The sequence below is a fragment of the Blastomyces dermatitidis genome (assembly GCF_000003525.1).
Source record: "Blastomyces dermatitidis ER-3 genomic scaffold supercont1.2, whole genome shotgun sequence".
Taxonomy (NCBI): Eukaryota; Fungi; Ascomycota; class Eurotiomycetes; order Onygenales; family Ajellomycetaceae; genus Blastomyces; species Blastomyces dermatitidis.
The window spans coordinates 4,261,833-4,284,746 of NW_025544775.1; the positions used below are offsets into that span (position 1 = coordinate 4,261,833).

The 22,914-nt window shown below is 34.6% G+C and overlaps 1 protein-coding gene across 1 annotated transcript; it reads left to right on the forward strand.

The window, feature by feature from the left end:
• The first annotated feature begins 312 nt into the window (after nucleotides 1–312).
• On the forward strand, nucleotides 313–2,024 carry BDCG_16455 (uncharacterized protein). Its single transcript, XM_045425686.1, has 3 exons — nucleotides 313–702; nucleotides 783–965; nucleotides 1,012–2,024. Exons 2-3 carry the CDS (start codon nucleotides 963–965, stop codon nucleotides 1,252–1,254), a joined length of 246 nt encoding a protein of 81 aa, XP_045279801.1. The 5' UTR covers nucleotides 313–702; nucleotides 783–962; the 3' UTR covers nucleotides 1,255–2,024.
• The last annotated feature ends 20,890 nt before the right edge of the window (nucleotides 2,025–22,914 follow it).

A 22,914-nucleotide genomic window follows, 5' to 3' on the forward strand; every position in this document is an offset into this window, starting at 1 on the left:
TACAGCTATTGCGGTTAGCAATCCCACTAGATCACGTGACCCACCACTATATTATGTTCCTGTAGATAGATCTATCAATACAACCTTCAACTATCCTACATATTTCTCATCATCATCAGCTTACTACAATGCTCGTCTAATACTCGCTTATGCTAGCTCTCTTGGCTCGCACATATATTTTACTATAAATAGCTCCATCTTTTGTATGAAATAGATATATTAGATAGTGCACGGATAATATAACAAGCAGATCTTGATACAAATAAGATTCATATGTCTCCAACATATTCATCCGTGACACCCAATCCGACACCCTTCCTGCGGGGTAAGAGTGGAAAAATTTTTGAGCGAGCGGGCAGCAATTCAACAGAGCCTTTCGAGTTCGTGCTTGCGCCAGTTGGTGAACTGGTTTCCTCCATGCATTGGTGCCTAATGCGCCGGAGGCATTGCCGGATGAAGAAAGCGGTTTGCTCGCCCCATCATTCAACGTTGTTCCAGACAAAACGCATTTATTTGCTGGCTGCTCAACCTTCTACGTCATTCACCTCATGACGGCCTTACCTCGAATTATATTTTTTATCCTTTTTTAATCGGGCCATGTGATCATATCTGTGAAAAGGTTGATATATTGAGTTGTGTTTGAGGGCACTATCGATGACTTGTCGTCTCGGATACTGTTCCTGTAAAATCGAACAATAAAGGGTATCTTTCTACTTCAATCTCTTCATATAGCAGCGTTCTACCATCGCTATCCGATCACATTAAATTAAGAGAATATCTAGCCTGATCGGGCCGGTCAACTTCATTGGACGAGAAAAAGCAAACATCTTCGGTTGCCGTATTTATCCCCTTTTTCGGCGCTTCAAGGATTCGGATATTGTGCTTCAGTATAGCGCCCGAGCGCATACTCAACCCATCTCCCTTCTATTCGAACTGTATTGGCATCCCAGAGGCACCCTTTGATGGTAAGTACTTTCATTTGTGTTTTTTTCCCATCTAATAGCTCATTAGGCCTTCGTAGAGGAAGCCCTCGATTCGACGATAGACTTCGAGAATGTCGAGGCGAACGGTGTTACAATGATTATCGGCAGAGGGCAGATGGTATACTGGAAGGGGTGCAATGTTACCGTCCTTGAGAAAGATAGTGCAGGGGAGGAACGGTTCAGGAAGCTTGTTGGTATGCCTGATGGGCAGGGACAGGTTGAATCCGGTACTAAGTTGTACGTCACTGATGGAAAAGTCAAAGAAGCGTAGAAAGGCAGTTGAGAGTCCTGTTTGCATTCTAGGTATATAGTTTGTTTTGTATTTTAACACCGCCTTCTAAACCGAGAGCCAAGTTGATAATGGCCCCATTCCTTGTGAGTATCATTGACACACACTCTGCTACATGCATTCCTTCCGCCAGTTCCTTCCTGCGTATTGGGCTTTCGGCAATTGCGTCATGTATCTCAGGACCGAATACATTGACAATAGCTTCATCGGGGACACCTTTCAATGTCGCTTCGGAGTTGGGAATGATCAAAGTAACACCATTGTTTAAAACAAGGTGCCGAACTTGATTCACCCATTTTAATTTTGCGCCGAATAACGCCATCATAAGCCATTCCACGCTCCATTCGCTGACTTCCAGGCTCATGAGACAATCAACTGTTCCCGCCCAAATAGGGAACACCGTCGTCACGGCAGCTTTTAATTCATCCCTAACTATGAATCTTCTGATTGCGGATGCCATGTCTTGACTAAAGGTTTTCACAACCGTTTGCAAGGAAGCATTTTCGAATACTCGCTGTTCTGGTGCTGGATTAAAGTTCGGATTGTTCGAGATTTCAGGTGTTCCCAAAAGCTCAAATTGCGCCTCATTGCAAGGACCCCCGCTGGCGGAGTCAGTCGTCCTGGATGTTCGATTACACCTCGGTGTTTCTGGTAGATCGACCGTCGTTGGAAGACGCACTGGGCCTGCGTGGCCATGGTCCATGGCTTGTGGTGGGCTGCATGAGCCCTGGCTCATGGGAGGCTCAGTGTATTCGATTCCCTCATCTTCACAGATCGTCTTTGCATTCTCCGCCAACCATTCCGGGTGATCAACACTGGACCACCAAGCTTGAAGTTTCGGAATGATTTCAAGGTAACTCTTCTTGGCTAGCTCTGTAGGTGTGTTACAAAAGCAGTATAAAACCAAAACAGAAGAACTGAATCTTGCTATTCTTCGAAGAATCTCTTGCGCATTCGATTTTCTTCCTCGTGTGGTGGTTGATAAGTTGGAAGTAGATAAATCTGCTCGATACAGCTTTGCAAAGGCAGAGAATCGTCTGAATTGGCGTGTCGCTGGTTGGTGATTGGGAGTATAAAACATTAACCTTTCTTCACGGGTCTTAGGAACGCGGTCCTAGGAAACCAGGAAGCAGAAAACTTGACCTCGCTAAGTGCGCCACTTGACCTCGTTACATAATCATGACCCCGACCTCGCACAATACAGTAATAATCAGTTGGTAATTGACTTTCAATCTTTCAATTCACTCATTTATTCATCCATTCAGCTCATCAATCAATCAAAAAGCATGTATAACTGATTCATAATCAATTAAATAAATAGATAAATTCATATGAAATATAAAGAGATATTTTACAGAATTTGAAAATATATTAAGATAAAAATATTTAATAATTGATTTTAAATTGATTTTAAATTGATTTTGAATTGATTATTAATTAATTATAGTAATAAAAATAAATTCAATCTATATATTTAAGTAATTAACAATTGATTGAAAATCAATTAATAATCAATTCAGTGAAAATTATATAAATACTTACTTTATTATTAAATTCAAGAATAATTTCAGTATTAAATTGATTTTAAATTGATTTTAAATTAATTTTGAATTGATTTTGAATTGATTGTAGAATTGATGGTAAATAATTGAGTAGTTTCAAATTACAAGAAAAGATGTATTGAGTGAGGTCAGATAGTGACACGGGTCACATTTATATAGAATAGTTGAAGGTTGTATTGATAGATCTATCTACAGAAACATAATATAGTAATGAGTCACGTGATCTAGTGAGATCACTAACTGCAATGACTGTAAGAGTCAACACTCTCTCTTGAGATAATAAGAATCACATACAAAAACACTCAAATCATCAAGATAGTCTGTCAAAATCAAATACAAATGTAAAATTAAACATTTTCAACTTTTACATCTGTAAGATCTAGTAAAACTATGAATCATGCAAATATTACATTATCTAGAGATTTAGTAAGTTCATCTGCTGTCATCTGAGCAGTGAAAATATATTCTAAATTAATAACTCTCTGATTTAACTGTCAACATGAAAAATGAAAATATGTATCAATATGCTTACTTTGAGCTGTAATAACTGTCATCTTTGTGAGATCTATGATACTCTTATTATCAGCAAGAATCTGTATCAGAGATGTAGTAATGAAGTTAAGCTCAATTATAAGATTTCAGATTCATGTTGCTTTGCAGACTGCCTCACTAAGAGTCACATATTTAATCTCATTGAAACTGAGAGATATATAAGATTGCTTCACTGAATGCTATGAAATTGAGCTGTCTGTGAGCTTAAAAACATAGCTGAATATTGATTTTCTATCATCATTCAAGAGGCCGGCTCAATCGGAATCTGAGTAGCCGAAGAGTAGGTAGAAATCATTAGGGAAATCAGAGATAATGAAAAGATCAGTAGAAATGAACCTCTCATACAGATTATGTCTGTAGAAAATACTCAGATTCATGATTTCTTTCAAATAATATATAACATGTAATAGAGCCTTTCAATATTGAGATGTTGAATCAATGTTTCATTGAGTGAGTAGTAAGACAGTGTGAGTGATATCAGAACATGTTTTAACTGCAAGATATTGCAAGTAACTCACATCATGTTAATATTACTGAATTGTGAAATCAGCCTCTTTCTCAGATATAGGGAAATCATTAATATAGAATTCATTCTTCATTAATATTCTGATGACAGCTGCATTATCAAGATAGAAATCTTTAACAAGATATTTAATATATTGACAATGTGTTAAATCAATTCTCTTGTCTGAATAATTAATCTTCATACCTAAATACTTGATTAACTGATATAGATTCTTGACTTTCAATTTCTCACTGAGTATACTCACTAGTCAATCAGCATTCTCAGAAGCTTCAGATATGATGTTGAGATTGTCAATGTAGATTGTTATATAGAGATGATATCTGAATGTATAATATCAGAGTACTGAATCATAAGCACTGACTGTAAATCTGAGATCACTCAACAGAGCTGTTAAGTAATTATATCAGATCTTCACTGCAGAGTTCAGACTGTATAGACTACTCTCAACTGTGCAGACAAGTGTTTTCAGTAAATCTGTCTCAAATTCAGTGAATTATCTCATATAGATCTTCTTAATGAGATACTTATAAAGATATGTCATTACTATATTCACTTGATAAAGTGTTTAACTGTGTAGTACTGCTATTGCAAAAAGAATACAGTTAGCAGTATCAGTGATAACAGAAGTGTAGATCTCTTCTCTAGAATTCTTCTTAAGTCAGTTATTATAAATCACTCAATGTGATTTTTTAAGAATACTATCAGAATCAGTATTCAGATCTGTGAGCCTATCTTTCTTAAGAAACACTCAACAGCTTAGAGTAATCAGTTCACTTCTTGAGATATCAGATCTAGAGATTAAACTTCATGTATTGTGTCTCTTCAGATCAGTAATCTCACATTGTATGAACTTCTTTCAATAATCTTCTACTCTCTCTGATCAAGATATGGCATTCTTGTAGAACTTCAGAAGGTTACCTGTAATAAGGCTTGAAGTGTAAGTAGCCAGCGATTTCGTGGGCTGCAACCATGTGGAATTCGAATCATCAATATCAGAAGCATCTTCATCATCAATCAGATGAATATCGGGTTTCAGTACATCAGCATTATTAGTAAGTGTCACAGATGTGACAACTGGTTCAACAACATGATTAATGAGTTTCACAGATGTAACAACCAGTTTTTCAGTGATTGAGAACCTCACATCACTACTGGCAATAATCTTGTCAGATTCAGAATGCTATAGGCAATATATTAATATGCCACTGAATTCAATGATACAATAGGAATTGACATGTAAAGAGAGCTTATTCACAGGCTGCTGAGATTCATGCAAGTGAATAAAAACCTCTGCACTCAATCAGTGAAAATATCTTACATTCAGTGAGGTATTCATAAGTGTATATTAAGAAATCTTATGTGAACTTGGAATCACAGAAGTCTCTGCAGTAGAGGGTCAAAATTTTGAGTTGTAAAGAACTGTAGATGTAAGAGTATTATTAATTATTGCAATCACTGTCTCTAGAACATCTGCTCAGAACTTCTTAAAGAGATTATCTTTCAGAAGAGCAGCTCTAACCTGTTCTATAATAGTGCAGATCTCACATTCAGAAACATCATTCTAGTGTGATGAATGTAATACTGTTGATTCTCATTTGATATCATATGAATTCATAACTATGTGCATACATGTGAATTGAAAAATATCATTAATATTGATTTGTAGAAAAGTAGAGACTGTATATCTGAGATTACTCATGAATCTGAGTCACAACTCAAAGTATTGAACAGCCTTATTCTTGAACTTTAAAAAATACACTCAACAGTAGCAAGTCACATCACAGGTGATAAGCATTTAATATTTGATTTTCTGGTGAAACTCTAAGAGATGATCAGAGAGGTCTTTCAATGTACATCTGTCATCTGCAAGATTAATATAAATCTTCTCAATGAGTCAGATAGATCTAGACATCAGTGTTTTTAAATAATCTTGCATCATATCTGTCTTGACACATTTCTTATAAAAGAACTTAGTCTTAGAATCTTTAATTGTGACTTCAGTATGGAGATTCTTGATCATAGCAATTATAGCATCAGTGTGAATGTGACTGAGGTCACAGTGCCAGTTCAAAAGAGTCTTTGATATTCTTGTATTCTTGAGACCTGTATTCAGAACTGTAGAATCAATGTTATTAACAGTAGTGACAGCAGTCACAGAAAGATCAACTTTTCAATCAAAATTGTACTTGTGAAGTATTGCAATATACTTGACTGCCTTGTTCAGATGATTAGAATTCTCATTGAACTCTCATTCATCAATCTTATATATGTTGTTCTGAGTGATCTGAACTGCATGAAAAATAACACTGTTCAGAGCTCTGCAAATGAAAAATAAGAGAATAGTGAAAGACAATGTAAATCAGAATCTCTGATCTTCAAGCTTCACAAATGAGAGCAGGTTAACTGTAATATTAGAAATATAGTGAACATTCTGCAAGTTAACATCACTACTCTCAATCTTTAAGATGACAGTTTCAATCTTCTTGATAAACTCAGTTCTCTCAGTCACAGAATTGACAGAGATGTTATCATTAAAAGATTTGATATTTGAGAAAGAATGAAGCTCATCTGTCATATTCAGGCTTGTATATATGTTCAAATATCAAGATCTAGAGAATGGTTTTCCAGTGACTGTGAAAGAGAAATAGAACTCAATCTTCATAATTGCTGCATTTGCTGCTGATTGAGAACTTATCAAGTCATTCTTCTTCTCTTTCTTCTTGTCATTCTTCTTGTCATCCTTCTTTTTCTTTTTATCAGAGTGTAAGATGAAACACCTGTTAACAGTATGTTCATATCTTCTGCAGTGAGTGCACTTTCATACAGGTGTGCTTTTGTCCTCATCTTTGTTCTTATCTTTGTTCTTGTCCTTTTTCACAGTCACAGAATCGGCCTGAGACTGCTTTTTCTGCTCAGTGATGATCTTCTTGAATGTATGATTAGTCAGTTGCTTCATCAAATCATCAATATCAATGTTGATAATGAGTTTCTGGCCAGTGAAGAAAAACTCATTCAAACATGTCTTGACAAATGATCTTTGATAATCTTGTAGATTGTTGAGAAAGAGATCATGATATATATTCTCAGTACTCTGACAGAGCTTCTTGTGACAGGTAATAAGATAGTGAAAATATCTCTGAAAAGTAAGATAATCATTCTCCTTGACTTGTAATTTTGTTAATTTCTTGAAGACATTAACTCATTCTTCTGTCAGTGATATCACATATTTAATATTGATCTTGTCTCACAGAGCTACAGCATTGTCAGCTTTCAAGGTTTCAATAGTGATTCAAACATTTTCAACAAGACTTGATAGCATACATCTATATAGAGACTTGGAATGAATTCTTCACTTCTCAGAATTGATATGATGTATAAAAGAGAATTCTCATTGAGTTCTCAATAGAATGTCAGTTTCATCAATAACTTCTGCATCAGTTAACATATCAACACATCAGGCTTTATAATTAGAGTCATCAAATGTGATCACTGATTTGATGTCTAGTGCATATTTGACTTTCTTCTGATATTCTCACAACTCATCTCTCATGATGTCTCTTTGTGCAGATGTAGTGAGATATTAAGTAATTTCAGCTGCAGTCATCTGGTTCTGTAGCATCATCTGCATAAGATTCATAAGATTATCTGTAGTGCAATAGATAGATTGATTCAGATCATCATTAAAAGTCAGCATTTCAGAGATGAGAAATGATGAAGAATTTAATAAGTTGAAATGAATAGATTCTGCAGATGAATATTGACTCTGCTTTTCTTTATTCTAAAGTTCCTCTGTTGTCTCATTATCAAATTCCATACTCTGGTGAAAACTAATCTCAGCCTCATCTTGCAAGTCAGAAGCCTTCTCATAATAAGTGATCATTCTATTAATAAGTCATCTAGTGAAGTGTGTGATTCTGAGCCTTGAGCTGAACTCTGAAGTAACAGATGTATCACTCATATTGAGATGACTCTGCTTCTTCTAGGTGTGTAAAAAAAAAAAAAAAGAGATAAAAAGTGATATTCTTCACAATGAAGAATGTGCTTTCTTAAAAAAAATAAAGTATATGAATCTGCTGATCAGCAGATTCAGGGAAAATGAAATATCTCTAATAAAGAGTAAGAGTCTTTTCAAAAAAGATGAACTATTCATGTCAAAAATATTGATACAATATTCTAAAAAGAAAAATGTGTCATCTGGGCTATAATCTGTAGAATAGTTGAAGGTTGTATTGATAGATCTATCTACAGAAACATAATATAGTGATGAATCACATGATCTAGTGAGATCACTAACTGCAACAGTCATAAGAATCAACAATTTGTGAGGTCAGCTTACATAACAAGGTCAAGTGATGCACTTAGCTGTTGACTCTTACAGCTGTTGTGATTAGTGATCTCACTAGATCACATGACTCATCACTATATTATGTTTCTATAGATAGATCTATCAATACAACCTTCAACTATTCTACAGGTTATAGTCTGAATAGCACATTTTTCTTTTTAGAATGTTGTATCAATATATTTTTAACATGAATAGTTCATCTTTTTTAAAAAGACTCTTACTCTTTATTAGAGATATTTCATTTTCTCTGAATCTGCCAGTCAGCAGATTCATATACTTTATATTTTTGAGAAAGCATGTTCTTCATTGTGGAGAATATCACTTTTTATTTTTTACACATCTAGAAGAAGCAGAGTCACCTCAATATAAGTGATACATCTGTTACTTCAGAGTTCAGCTCAAGGCTCAGAATCACACACTTCACTAGACAACTCATTGATAGAATAATCACTTATTATGAGAAAGCTTCTGACTTGCAAGATGAGGCTGAGATCAGTTTTCACCAGAGTATAGAATTTGATGATGAGACAACAGAGAAACTTCAGAATAAAGAAAAGCAGAGTTAACATTCATCTGCAGAATCTGTTCATTTCAACTCATCAAATTCTTCATCATTTCTCATTCTCAGAATGCTGACTTTTAATGATGATCTGAATCAACCTATCTATTACACCGCAGGCAATCTTATGAATCTTATGCAGATGATGCTACAGAATCAGATGACTGCAGCTGAAATCACTCAACATCTCACTACACCTGTCCCCGCACAAAGAGACACTATGAGGAATGAGTTACAGAAATATCAGAAGGAAGTCAAATATGCACTAGACATCAAATCAGTGACCACATTTAGACTGGCCGCCGGGACCATGAATTTCACGTTTGGTCCCATTTGGTCTGGTCTCATACATTTCTTGGCGTGAATCCTGCTGGGACTGGCTATCAAAAAACCATGCAAAGTGACTATATATCAGATCTTAAAATGGGACCATGACTTGAAAAAAATAAGAAAGTGATCCCATTTGATCCCATTTAGTCCCATTCTTGGCATAAAGTTACTATTTTTAGACATTTTAAGGTTTTTTTTAGACTATTTTTAATTTTTTAAAAAGTAACACTTTTTGGTAACACTCAAATGAGATTTAAAGTCATTTAAAGCAATAAAAATAATTTAAATTGAGAAGTGGAAATCATGGTTCCATTTGGAAAATGTGACAAGAGTAGACAGTAAGTCCCACTGAGACAGTATGAGACTACTATCTAATGATAAAACCGTGTAATGGGATCAGTCGAATTGATAATGAGACTATCAAAAAATCTGGTCCTGGTCTCAGACACGGTCACACGGTCAGTCTAACTACATTTGATGGCTCTAATTATGAAGCCTGATGTGTTGATATATTGACTGATGCAGAAGTTATTGATGAAACTGACATTCTATTGAGAACTCAATGAGAATCTTCTTTTACACATTATATTGACTCTGAGAAGTGAAGGATTCATTCCAAGTCTCTATATAGATGTATACTATTGAGTCTTGTTGAAAACATTCAAATCACTATTGAAACCTTGCAAGCTGACAATGCTGCATCTCTGTGGGACAAGATCAACATTGAATATACAATATCACTGGCAGAAGAATGAGTTAATATCTTCAAGAAATTGACAAAATTATAAGTCAAGAAGAATGATTATCTTACTTTTCAGAGACATTTTCACTATCTTATTACTCATCACAAGGAGCTCTGTCAGAGCACTGAGAATGTATATCATGATCTTTTCCTCAACAATCTGCAGAATTATCAAAGACTGTTTGTCAAGACATGTTTGAATGAGTTTTTCTTCACTGATCAGGAACCCATTGTCAACATTGATATTAATGATTTGATGAAGCAACTGATCAATCAGACATTCAAGAAGATCATCACTGAGTGGAAAAAGCAGCCTCAGGCTGATTCTGTGACTGCGAAAAAGAACAAAGATAAGGACAAAGATGAGGACAAAAGCACACCTGTATGAAAGTGCACTCACTGCAGAAGATATGAACATACTGTTGACAGGTGTTTCATCTTACACTCTGATAAAAAGAAAAAGAAGAATGATAAGAAGAATGACAAGAAGAAAGAGAAGAAGAATGACTTGATGAGTTCTCAATCAGCAGTGAATGCAGTAATTACAAAGATTGAGTTCTACTTCTTCTTCACAGTCATCAGAAAACCATCCTCTAGATCTTGGTATTTGAACACATGTGCAAGCCTGAATATGACAGATGAGCTTCATTCTTTTTCAAATATCAAACCTTTTAATGATAATATCTCTGTCAATTCTGTGACTGAGAGAACTGAGTTTGTCAAGAAGATTGAGACTGTCATCTTGAAGATTGAGAGTGATGATATTAACTTGCAGAATGTTCACTATATTTCTAATATTACAGTTAACCTGCTCTCATTTACAAAGCTTGAAGATCAGGGATTCTGATTTACATTATCTTTCACTATTCTCTCATTTTTCATTTGCAGAGCTCTGAACAGTGTTATTTTCCATGCAGTTCAGACTGCTCAGAACAACATATATAAGATCAATGAACAGGAGTTCAGTGAGGATTCCAATCATTCAAACAAGGCAGTTAAGTATATTGTGATGTCACACAAGTATGATTTTGACTGAAAAGTTGATCTTTCTGTGGCTGCTGTCACTACTGTTAATAACATCAATTCTGCAGATGTGAAAACACAGAATACAAGAATATCAAAGACTCTTTTGAATTGGCATTATGACCTCAGTCACATTCATGCTGATGCTATAATTACTATAGTCAAGAATTCTCATACTGAAGTCACAATTAAAGATTCTAAGACTAAGTTCTTTTGTGAGAAATGTGTTAAGACTGATATGATATGAGATTATTTGAAAACACTGATACCTAGATCTATCTGACTCATTGAGAAGATTCATATTAATCTTGTAGATAGTGAATGTACATTGAAAGACCTCTCTGATCATCTCTTAGAGTTCTGTCAGAGAATCAGATACTGAATACTTATCATCTGTGACATGACTCACTACTGTTGAGTATATTTTTTAAAGTTCAAGAATGAGGCTGTTCAATACTTTGAGTTATGACTCAGATTCATGAGTAATCTCAGATATACAGCCCCTGCTTTTCTACAGACTGATATTGATGATGTTTTTCAATTCACATGTATACACACAGTTATGAATTCATATGATATCAAATAAGAACTAACAGTATTATATTCATCACATCAGAATGACATTTCTGAACATGAGATCTATACTATTATGAGATAAGTTAGAGCTGCTCTTTTGAAAGATAATCTTTCTAAGAAGTTCTGAGCAGATGTTCTAGAGACAGTGATTGTAATAATTAATAATACTCTCACATCTACAGTTCTTTATAACTTGAAATTTTGACCCTCTACTGCAGAGATCTCTGTGATTTCAAGTTCATATAAGATTTCTTGATATGCACTTATGAATACCTCACTGAATATAAGGCATTTTTACTGATTGAGTGCAGAGATTTTTATTCACTTGCATGAATTTCAGCAGCTCACAGATAAGCTTTCTTCACATGCTGATTTCTATCATATCATTGAATTCAGTGACATATTGATATATCACCTATGACATTCTGAATCTGACAAGATTATTGTCAGTAGTGATGTGAGATTTTCAATCACTGAAAAACCAGTTGTCACATCTGTGACACTCATTAATAATGCCAGCAAACCGGAACTGGAACCGGAACCTGATATTCATCTGATTGATGATGAAGATGCTTCTGATATTGATGATCTGAATTTCACATGATTGTGGCCCGCGAAATCGCTGGCTACTTACACTTCAAGCCCTGTTACAGGTAACCTTCTGAAGTTCTACAAGAATGCTGCATCACAGTCAGAGAAGATAGAAGATTATTAAAAGAAGTTCATACAACACAAGATTACTGATCTGAAGAGATGTAATACATGAAGTTTAATCTCTAGATCTGATATTCTGAGAAGTGAACTGATTGCTTCAGACTGTTGAGTGTTTCTTGAGAAAGATAGACCTGTGAACCTGAATATCAATTCTGATAATATTCTTAGAAAATCACATTGAGTGATTTATAATAACTGACTTAAGAAGAGTTCTAGAGAAGAGATCTACACTTCAGTCATCACTGATACTGCTAATTATATTCTTTTTACAATAGCAGTGTTACATGATTGAACACTTTATCAGATAAATATAGTGATAGTATATCTTCATAAGTATCTCACTAAGAAGGTCTATATATGACAACTCACTGAATTTAAGACAGATTCACTGAAAACACTTGTCTGTGCAGTTAAGAGTAGTCTATACAGTCTGAACTCTACAGTGAAGATCTGATATGATTACTTAACAGCTCTGTTAAGTGATCTTGAATTTATAGTCAGTGCTCATAATTCAGCACTCTGATATCATACATTCAGATATCATCTCTATATGATAATCTATATTGATAATCTCAACATCATATTCAAAGCTTCTGAGAATGCTGATTGACTAGTGAGTATGCTCAGTGAGAAATTGAAAGTCAAGAATTGTAAGAATAAGTGCTCGCAGGCGATTATTTGGGTGTTTGCAGCTTGGCGTGATATGTACTGTTAACTACTAGAAGTGTTCACAGTAGAAAGATAAATGTAGAGGTCAAATGTATAATAGCATTCAAGCTGAGTTGTGAATAGTATTTGTGAACTCCAGTCTATATAGTTGTGTGTAGTCAAGGGCCGCTAGCCCTATTAATTATGCAAGAGATAGGAATAGAGATAAAGAATCTGTAAGAAGTGAGATTTCTTACATATTCCTCTCTCTCTAAGGCTTCATCTGTGAAGCCTTTCACTGAGTGACTTCATAGTCAGCTCAGCACTGCAGTGATACTCACTAAAAATTCTTCACATTTATAAAAAACCTCAGTGAGGAAAAATTCCTTGTTATTATGAAGAGAAAAGAGTCTGTCACTCAGTTTCTTATTCTGTGAGATTCTTTATGATCTACAGATTCTTCTCTAACTATCATACAGATTCATCTCACATCTTTCATACAGAAGAGTTCTGATTGACTCTTAATCATTTTCACAAGATTCTTGTATAATTATCACACAGATTCATCTCACAGATGAATTACTCTCTGTGAGATTATCTTCATCAAAGAGAAACATTTACAAGTTAATCTTTCATTCATTCTTACAAATCATTGCTCTTTGACACTGTAGAATTGTGAGGAATTTTTCATTCTTTCATTAACTCTGTAGAATTGTAGAATCAAGATATCTGCAGTCTGTAATCACTCTTTATAGTCACATGAAAAGATTCAGACCTGCAATTCACAATCACTCTTATTTACTAGAGTGATCTGACTGTTTCATAGAATCACTCACAGTGTAAGCAAATCTCTTTAGAGTAGTATAAATATTTCAGATCTGTTCATGAAATCTCATCTTCTTTTTTCTTTTTCTGTAACAGCTCTCATTCTTATAAACTGTGAATATTCTCATTCATTCACAAAGTGTTTTCACTCAGATGACAGAGAGAGAGTGTTCCTGACAATATTCATGTATTGATTCAAGAACTTCTTAAGAATAAAAATTTTTTCAATTTCAATCTCTTTGTAAACAATGTCTGATCACTGCTGAGCTTCTTATGAGTGTCTTTATAACTTCTCTGATCACTTTTTACTGGCTGATGAAGTAGAGACACTGCTGCTTACAATCACATCTTCACTTCTCTCAGTCTTGTCATCACACCTGATCTTCAGGTCAGCAGTCAACTCCCTGTCTTTCTCAGGCCAGCCTCTGGCTCTAAGCAGCACAGTTCCTCTCTTTGCTGTAAGTCTTCTCATAAGTAATTCCTTGCAGATTCTAGCTGACAGTTCTTGTAAAGCTCTCAGTGTTGTCAGTGTCTTCTGTGATTCTGCAGATCTATAATTACTTTCTCCCTGCTCACACAATCACTGATCAGATATATGTGAATATGCCTAGGTTCTCTATCAATGATTCTCACACTGTGACACATTTCTGCAATTTCATTGTCAATGAGAGATGAGTCTCTGAGTACTCACAAAATCCAGGTAATCAAGGCAATGCAAATGTCATGAATTTGTGATAAGAGTTAATCTGAACAGATAAGCTCTCTCTTCATATTCTTATTATTTTCAGACTGAATACTTCAGTACAACTGAGAGAGCAGACACAGCTTTATAAGAGATATCTGATTATATGTGCAGATGACCAGTCTTCAAGATTCTGCTGCAACTGTATACACTCTAATATCTGACTTCTCTGAAGTCTGTGCATTTCTGACAGTCTTTGTATCAAATATAACAATTGTCTGTATTATGAGCATGATACTCTCTGCTTCTTTAAAGAGAGAAATTGATAGTTATGAGAGAGTTGAATGTCATGAATATTGAGAATGTAAGTTTGAATTTTCTTTATTTTTTCTTTATTAATCTTCAAATTGTGTTCATGATTCTGTTTATTTTCTTGTTTTTTAGCTTAATAAGAACATGTTTTCTTCTTCTCTTATATACACTACAGACTGTTCATCTCAGTAGAAACTCATTATCTTGTAGATTAGAGTTTATAAATGACAGTGTTAATGTCTTTATCACAATCAGATTCTTAGTAAAGATCACATTATTCTGACTTATCAGAATTTACAGTATGAAAGTCATATCTCAGCTTCTGCAGATGTCTTATCTGCTCAGATGATTCTCAAGTGAACTCATTCATCTTATCAGAATACTCTTATCACTGAATCTTGAATCAGAGCTTGTGATCTCACTTCTCTGAGTCAATAATCTCTTTAATCTGATATTCTCTTTCACTCTCTAGTACTTTATAAACAGAGTGATGAGTCACAGAATTCTCTTCTGAGAATTCCTTATATTCACAGAGTAAAGAGATATGAAAAATATTATATATCTGTAATTCAGATAACAGTTTCAATCTGTAGAACTGTGAGCTAACTTTCTTCATAATCTTACAAGACTCTATCTGTAAGAGATTCAGCTTCTTACTAGATCTCTATGTAATGATGTTTTCTAGACTCAGTCAGACTCTATTATCTTTCTTAAAACTCTTTATAATATGCTTGAAGTTATAGTATCTCTTCTAATACTCTTAAGTCTTTCTCAAGAATTTATGAGCTTTCTTCTGAATCTTCTGAATTCTCTCAGCCTGTTCACAGGCATCACTACACTCTATAGTGTACTCTTGCAGGTTCATCAAGATTATCTGTGAATGAGTCTCAGTGAGTATCTCAAAGAGGGTTTTGTCTGTGCTGACATGCTTTGAGTTATTGTATACAAACTTCATAAGTGATAATCAATGCACTCAGTCATTCTGATTGTAATTGACAAAGTATCACAGATACTGTTTTAATATACTCATCAGACATTCTGTCTGATCATCTATCTGTTGATAAAAAGCTGTGCTTAGATCTTGCAAGATCTTCAGTATAGTCATCAGATCAGATCAGAACTCTTCTGTAAAGATTGATTCTCTATCTGAGATAATATTCACAGATAACTCATGCAACTGAATCATATTACAGATAAAGTGTGATTCGGAAGAATGTACAACCGTCGGATAATACCGCGGCCGCTTCCGAACTACTAGCGTACGCGTACGAGTGTAAAGGAGCCATAGTGTATGCTAATTAATTTAGTGTATGAGATTACAATATAAGAAGCCGGTGTACATCTGTAATTGTACACTGGCTTAAGCAATCTTTGAATCACATCTGATAGCATGTCTAAAAACTGGTGAGAAGTGCAGGCTTCTTCAGAGCATGATAATTCTGTCTACAAAGTGATTCATAGTTATCATGTCAGTGTGGTCCTAGAACATCTCAAAAGATAGTGTATGAAGAGCAGTGAGTGAAAGAGCATCTGATTGATGCTGCTTTGCTTGTTGAAGAAAAACTTCACACCCAGATGCATGTCACATATGAGATGTGAATGAATGAGGTGTGAGAAAGAAGATGAAAGTGATGAACCAGATTCAAAGAAGTTCACTCTCTACTCAAAAGAAGGATAAAAGAGAGAGTGATCATCACCGGAGTTGTACAATGATAACAGAAATCATATAACAATATAGTGATATAACAATACAAGCAATATAATGATAGACATTGTATGATCAATCAGAAATCAATCACTGAAATGAATACCTTCTCTAGCTGATACAAACAACATCCTTCTCTGCTACCTGAATCAGAAGATATGCAGAACCTCTTAGAGAGTTTACTTAAAGCAGTAAGAAAAGCAGCTGAGACTGCTGAATCAGAATTGAAGCTCTGTATATGTACAAGAATTCTAAACAAGATTGAGGCCTTGTGTACATAGTGACAGGCTGAGATGAAAGTTAAACAACAATTGACATTCACTGTGAATCAAGCATTCACTATAAAGAGCTTCACTGATGCAATCATCATTATCAATAAGAATAGAGAAAATCAGATCTTAGACCTGCAGCAGAAGATTAAATATTTACACAGACAGATAACTACACTGAATCTGAAGATTTCATCATAATTGTTCATGATCTCTTCAGAAGCATATATATTATCAGAGACTGCTGTGCAGAATGAGAATTCAAGTATGAAATATATCAAGCTGAGAGATCTGCTGAAGTCATCAAGCTTCAATGATGACTGAAAAAATGATGCTGTAATCAGCTGACTAAGTCAGATGCAATTATATTATTGAATTGAATGTGAACTCACAGACAGGCAGTCAACAGAATTTCAACAAGTCTTAAGATCTGTCACATTTCTATGTGAAAAAGTGAAGTCATTATGAATGACTGATGAAAAGATGAATCTCACAGATCTGAAGTGATATCTATTTTCATGAATATGAAATGAGTTTTTCAAGTGAATCTTGCACAACTTTGAGAAAGTGAATGTATGAGATAAGTGTTATGAACACTTCACTGAGTGTAGATAAGTGAGTGATCTTATATTATACTTCACATACTTCAGCTTATACTATCTCATGTTAAATGAAGAGCTTTCAACATCTTTCTATTTACAGATCTTCATTCATGATCTTATGTCTGAGTTGAAAGTGAAATGAAAATGCTTAACCTCACAGTCAGGTATAATGAAGAAAGCATACAATATTCTTATTGTATGAGAACAAGTAAGTCAATTGCAACAGAAAATACTGTAATTGAGTATGTCTCAGTGAAGAACAGATAATCAGACTTCTATAATATAAGTTATACATCTGAACATGATGAATCTAGATCTGAATGCTATTGCTAAAGTACTGAATCTTCTGAAAAAGAGATTTTCTGAGTGAAAACCTTGATGTTATAAGTATCAAGCTTGCTTCAACTGTGAATATCAAAATCATGATGTAAAAGATTGCACTCAGTGTGTGCAGTTAAAAAACTAGCTGAATCAGTGAGCTCAGAGACACTCACTGATATTCTATGAAAAGTCTTCAAAGTGAAAGAGATGCCTGTGTTAGATGACTCTCTGAATTCTGTAAATGCAAAGAAGAAGCAGGCTTCTGAATGAGGTGTGAGTGAGAATGATGAAGTGAACACTCATCTCAATGTCTTGAGACCTGAAATGTTAATGTATAGAGAGCACTTGAATAAGAATTGAAAGATGACTGCAAAAGTGTTAGTGAACACAGAAGCTTCTACACAATATATTGAGAATTATATAATCTGAAGATTGAAGAGAGTCTGCTGAGTGAAGAATCTCTGATGCATAAGATTATCTGATAATTAATATTTGATATCATCTGCAAGAGTAAGAGTTTCCTTGCACTTTGAAGAATGATCTTGCTATATTTGAGCGCGAGAGCTGCAGAACATGGAATATGATCTTATTCTCAGACTTAATTGATTTCAAAGGTTCAATCTGCAGATTCAATGATGTACATGTCATATGCAGTTGACTGATAGAAAGAAAATGGTTCATACAATTCTATCAACTGATATGAGAAGGACATTTCACACCTCTGATATAGAAGGATTAAATCTGCTTATACATTAACAAGCAAAGAGAACAATTTACAAGACCTCATCTGAAAGCATTCTGTATGTCATACAGGATCTGAAAGTGGAGAAAATTAAGATAAAGAATATGTAAGAGAACAAGTGTATGAAGAAGCTTCTGAAGAAGTATGAAAAGGTCTTCTGAACAGATCTTTCACCGGAATTACTGCTGGAATGAGGATTTGTACATGAGATTGACATGAGGGATGCAAAACCAGTCAATCAGAATGCATACTCTCTGTCACAAATACATCTCAAAGAACAGAAGTGTCAGATCACAGATCTTCTAGAATGTGATCTCATACAACTCTCATCAAGTGTGTGAGGCTTTTCAGTTCTATTTGTGAAAAAGGCAGGTGAGAAGTGATAGATGTGTATTGATTATCAAGCACTTAACAAGCTTATAATTAAGAATGAATATTCACTGTCATGAATTCAATAATAGTTGAATACAGTCAGAAACACCTGATATCTATTAAAGATTGATCTTCTCTCAGAATACTGACAGATTTGCATAGATGAACTGTCAGTTCTGTGAACTGTGTTTAATATGCAATGAAGAAAGTTCAAATTTCTGGTAATATTATTCAGTCTGACAAATGTGCCTGTCATCTTTCAAATGATGATGAATACAATTCTTCATAAACAGAATGAAATCTCATGTCTTGTATATCTTGATGACATTCTAGTCTTTTCAAACTTATATAATAAACATCTGAAGTATCTTGATAAAGTGCTTACAACTCTGGCAGAGTATAAGCTCTACATCAAATCAATCAAGTGTGTGTTTGAAATAAAAGAGTTGAAGTTTGTGAGACATGTAGTGAGTGATGACTGTATACATCTCATCTCAGAGAAATTGAATGTCATAGTGAATTGACTGTGACTGAGAAATGTATATTATATACAACAGTTTCTTGAGTTGATCTCATACTACTGCAGGTTTATCAAGGATTTTGCATGAATATCTGCATCACTCTCAGATCTCTTAAGAGAAATAAATGCAAATCTGTGAAAGAAGAAGTTTTGTTCAATTATCTGAAATGCTGTGTGTGAAGAGGCTTTTCTCACACTGAGAAAATGTGTAACAACATTCTCAGTGCTTATTCAATCAGATTGTAATAAACCTTTCTACATTGAGATGAATGCATCTGAATGAGCTATTGAAGATGCTCTTTTACAGATGAGTAAGAACAGCAAGCTGCACTCAGTGATGTACAATGATAGAAAACTATCAGACACTGAGCTCAATTACTCAGTGTATGAAAAGAAATTGCTAGTAATCAAGCACATGCTGATATTGTGAGATAGATATATCAATAACAGACATATAACAACAGTGATCACAGATTATGAAAGTCTCATCTATCTACAATCAATGACAAAATCTTTCAAATGCTTAGTATGTTGAATCTCAGAGTTTCAAGTGTATGATCTTTATATCAAATACTGAAAGAGATCAGATGCTGTGATGCCTGACACAATCAGTCACAGACCTGATTTCATGAGTGAGAGTTCTGCAAACCAGGTACAAGAGATGTTCACATTAAACACACTGAGAGAATGCAAGGAATCAGAATGAGTGAATACCATAATCTCTCACTTGAAGAATGACAAGGTGTCAGATGACAAGCATCTCATGAGAGTAGTAGAAGAGATGCTTCCAAACTTCAAGCTGAGAAAATTGAGAAACAAAAATAACATTGTGCTTTATCACAATCTAGAATACACAGAAGCTTTCTATCTAGAATCTTCATTTAGATGTGACTTGATGGCTTGCATGCACAAGGAATTCAGTCACTTAGAAAGCTCTGAACTTATGAGTATACTCAAATCAAGAGCATACTGGTCAAGCATGACTGAGAACATTCAGATGTATGCTCATGAGTGTCTGAATTATCAGGTTATGAAAGAATCTAAGAAAGGATTAGAATGTGAGAAAGTACAACATCAGATGAAGTGTACAATACAACTGTTCAAATGATGAGAGATGAACCTCATAGACATATTACTGTGAATGTTAAATGGAAATTGATAGATAATCACTGCTATTGATTACACTACTGACTGGCCAGTCATGAGAGCAGTTTCAGAGGTGACAGAGAAGATGATGATGAAGTTTCTACATAATAAGATCTATGTCAACTATGAAATGCTGTGCAAGATTCTAACTGATAATGATGTGAACCTTGTAGAAGAAGCAGTGAGGCATTTCATGAGCCAGTTACAGACAAGATATTGTAGAACAACACTATATCATTCATGAATGAATGAGAAGATGAAATACTTGAATGGAATCTTGAGCAACATGCTGATGAAATATCTAGTGAGTAAGCCTATGAGACTATGAGATGAATATCTCAGGCAGATGCTATTGATCACACAGATTTAACAGCATGCAGTCTTCAAGCATTCACCATTCTACCTGTTATATGAATTGCATCCGCGCATCCCGGAGAATGCTTTGAAAAAGGTGAGGGAGGAAACAGCAGTTGCGGATGCAGCAGGAACAGCAGTTGCAGACACAGCAGTCACAGATGTGAAATCAAGATTGAAAGAGATCAGTCACACATGTGCAAAAGCTAACAAGTTACTTCTGAACTGAGCAATTCAATCAAAAAGAATACAAGACTCACTTGTTAAGAAATCAAGTCTCAAGATGAGAATGTGAATTCTTATATATAATAAGAGTTCTGAGAAGTTTCAATCTAGATGGTTTGAGTTATATAAGATACTCAAATCATATTCTCTGAGAACATACACATTGAAAGAATCAGAGAGACAGGTCTTATACAACTTAATCAATGATTCATAACTTGTGAAAGCAAAGATACAAGATCTGAGTGAATTATGATTATTCACAGTACTATCATCAGCATTGAAAAAGAAGAAGCTTATAATTGAAAAGTCTCACAAAGTAAGAGAAATCATAGACACTTATGAACCAGATGATCTCACTTATTTCAATCTTTTCACAATTATAAGAAAAGAATGAGAAGAAATGAAGAAATCAGATGAACATCACACTTCAATAAGTAATGAGACTGTAGCTGATTGTATAATAACATATCACAAACAGCAGATACAATGTAGCAAAGAGCAGTCTCAAAGCAGCAGACTTGTATATGAGTCAGGTCACAGAAGAAAAAGAAATTCAGAGTTGAATTCAACTGTTTATATCAGTTCAATCATGAAGATTACAGAGAATGAACTATCTGAAATATCTGTAAATGCATGGAATCAAGTCATCTCAATCCCTGAGAACACTCAGAGATTGAGTGAGGTTAGTTTCAATGAGCTGTTCACTGTAGTGATCTGAGCAGGTGAAGAGAGACAGTATAATGTGTGAGACAGAATTATAAAAAGTTAGAAGCTGCTGAACCTAGTCACTGAATGCTGTATCATATAGAGATTGTGTAAGAGTAGTGGCTAGCAGATAGAGAAAAAGTGTAAGAAAAGAGATGATGAATTGATCATCAACTGTAAGAATCAGTCACAAAAGATAAATGTTATTATACACATCTCATTCATTTTCATACATCACATATTTAATCTATTTCCAATGTCACATCATCTGAAAAATGTCAAAAACAAAGAAAATCTTAAAACTTGAGATCTGTAAGAGATTTAAGAGTTACAAGTCACTCTTGCAACAATGCTGTGCACATCTTCAATTTCTCTATTACTCTGTGTACAACATTAATGTCATTGATTGCAAGATTGACTGGAATGCCAATATAGAAATGCACATGCATATGTGTAGAGAAATTGAAGAAGAGTGTGAGATCTGCAGAATCAGAAGCTGGGGCAGAGAGAGCAGAGGTAAAAGAAACAGAAGAAGAAGAAGGTGCAGAATCAGATAAATAACAGAAGCTACTCAGAGCTAAATGCTTATAATCTGATGTGTACACAATCTTTCTCACAGAGAAGAGAGAGAAAGCAACAGAAGAAGCTTGAGAATGAAAGAAGATAGTCTCAGTGATGTTATCATCTTCAATCATAATAATCTCTGACACTGAAGTAACTAAGAACTATTGTTAGTATACAAAAATTGCAAAATCAGAGATGAGAACAGTTATCAAATGAACACCTGCTGATCTTAGAATTGTACATGCAATTACAACACACACAAGACTTCTCAGAAAGAGAGAGAGAAACACAGGGGAATGCAGGAAGTAGAATGCAGCATGTGAACAGCTCATTCTCACAACAACACTTCAGATAAGACATACAAGTCTCATGTCTGTGAGTGTAAAAGAGTATGATATCTGCATTTCTGTTTCTGAAAACACAGATATCTTTCACCTGTATTACAAAGTCAGATAACAGATATCAGAGAATAGGCTGATACAGATTAATCATTCTGAAGGAATTTGTCAGAGCAGATGTTTCTGTGATATTAAACTTTATAATTATAAAAAGCTTCTTGATGTCTGTGAACATCATGACTTTGTGCACAGTAAAACTCATAATGATTTTCTCTAAGAATAGAAAAATCAGTGTCAGATTGAAAAGATGAAAAGAAAAAGACTTATAATCTCAACACTGTTGAGAAGAAAGATAATTCTCTGATATGAATAAACAATTGTCT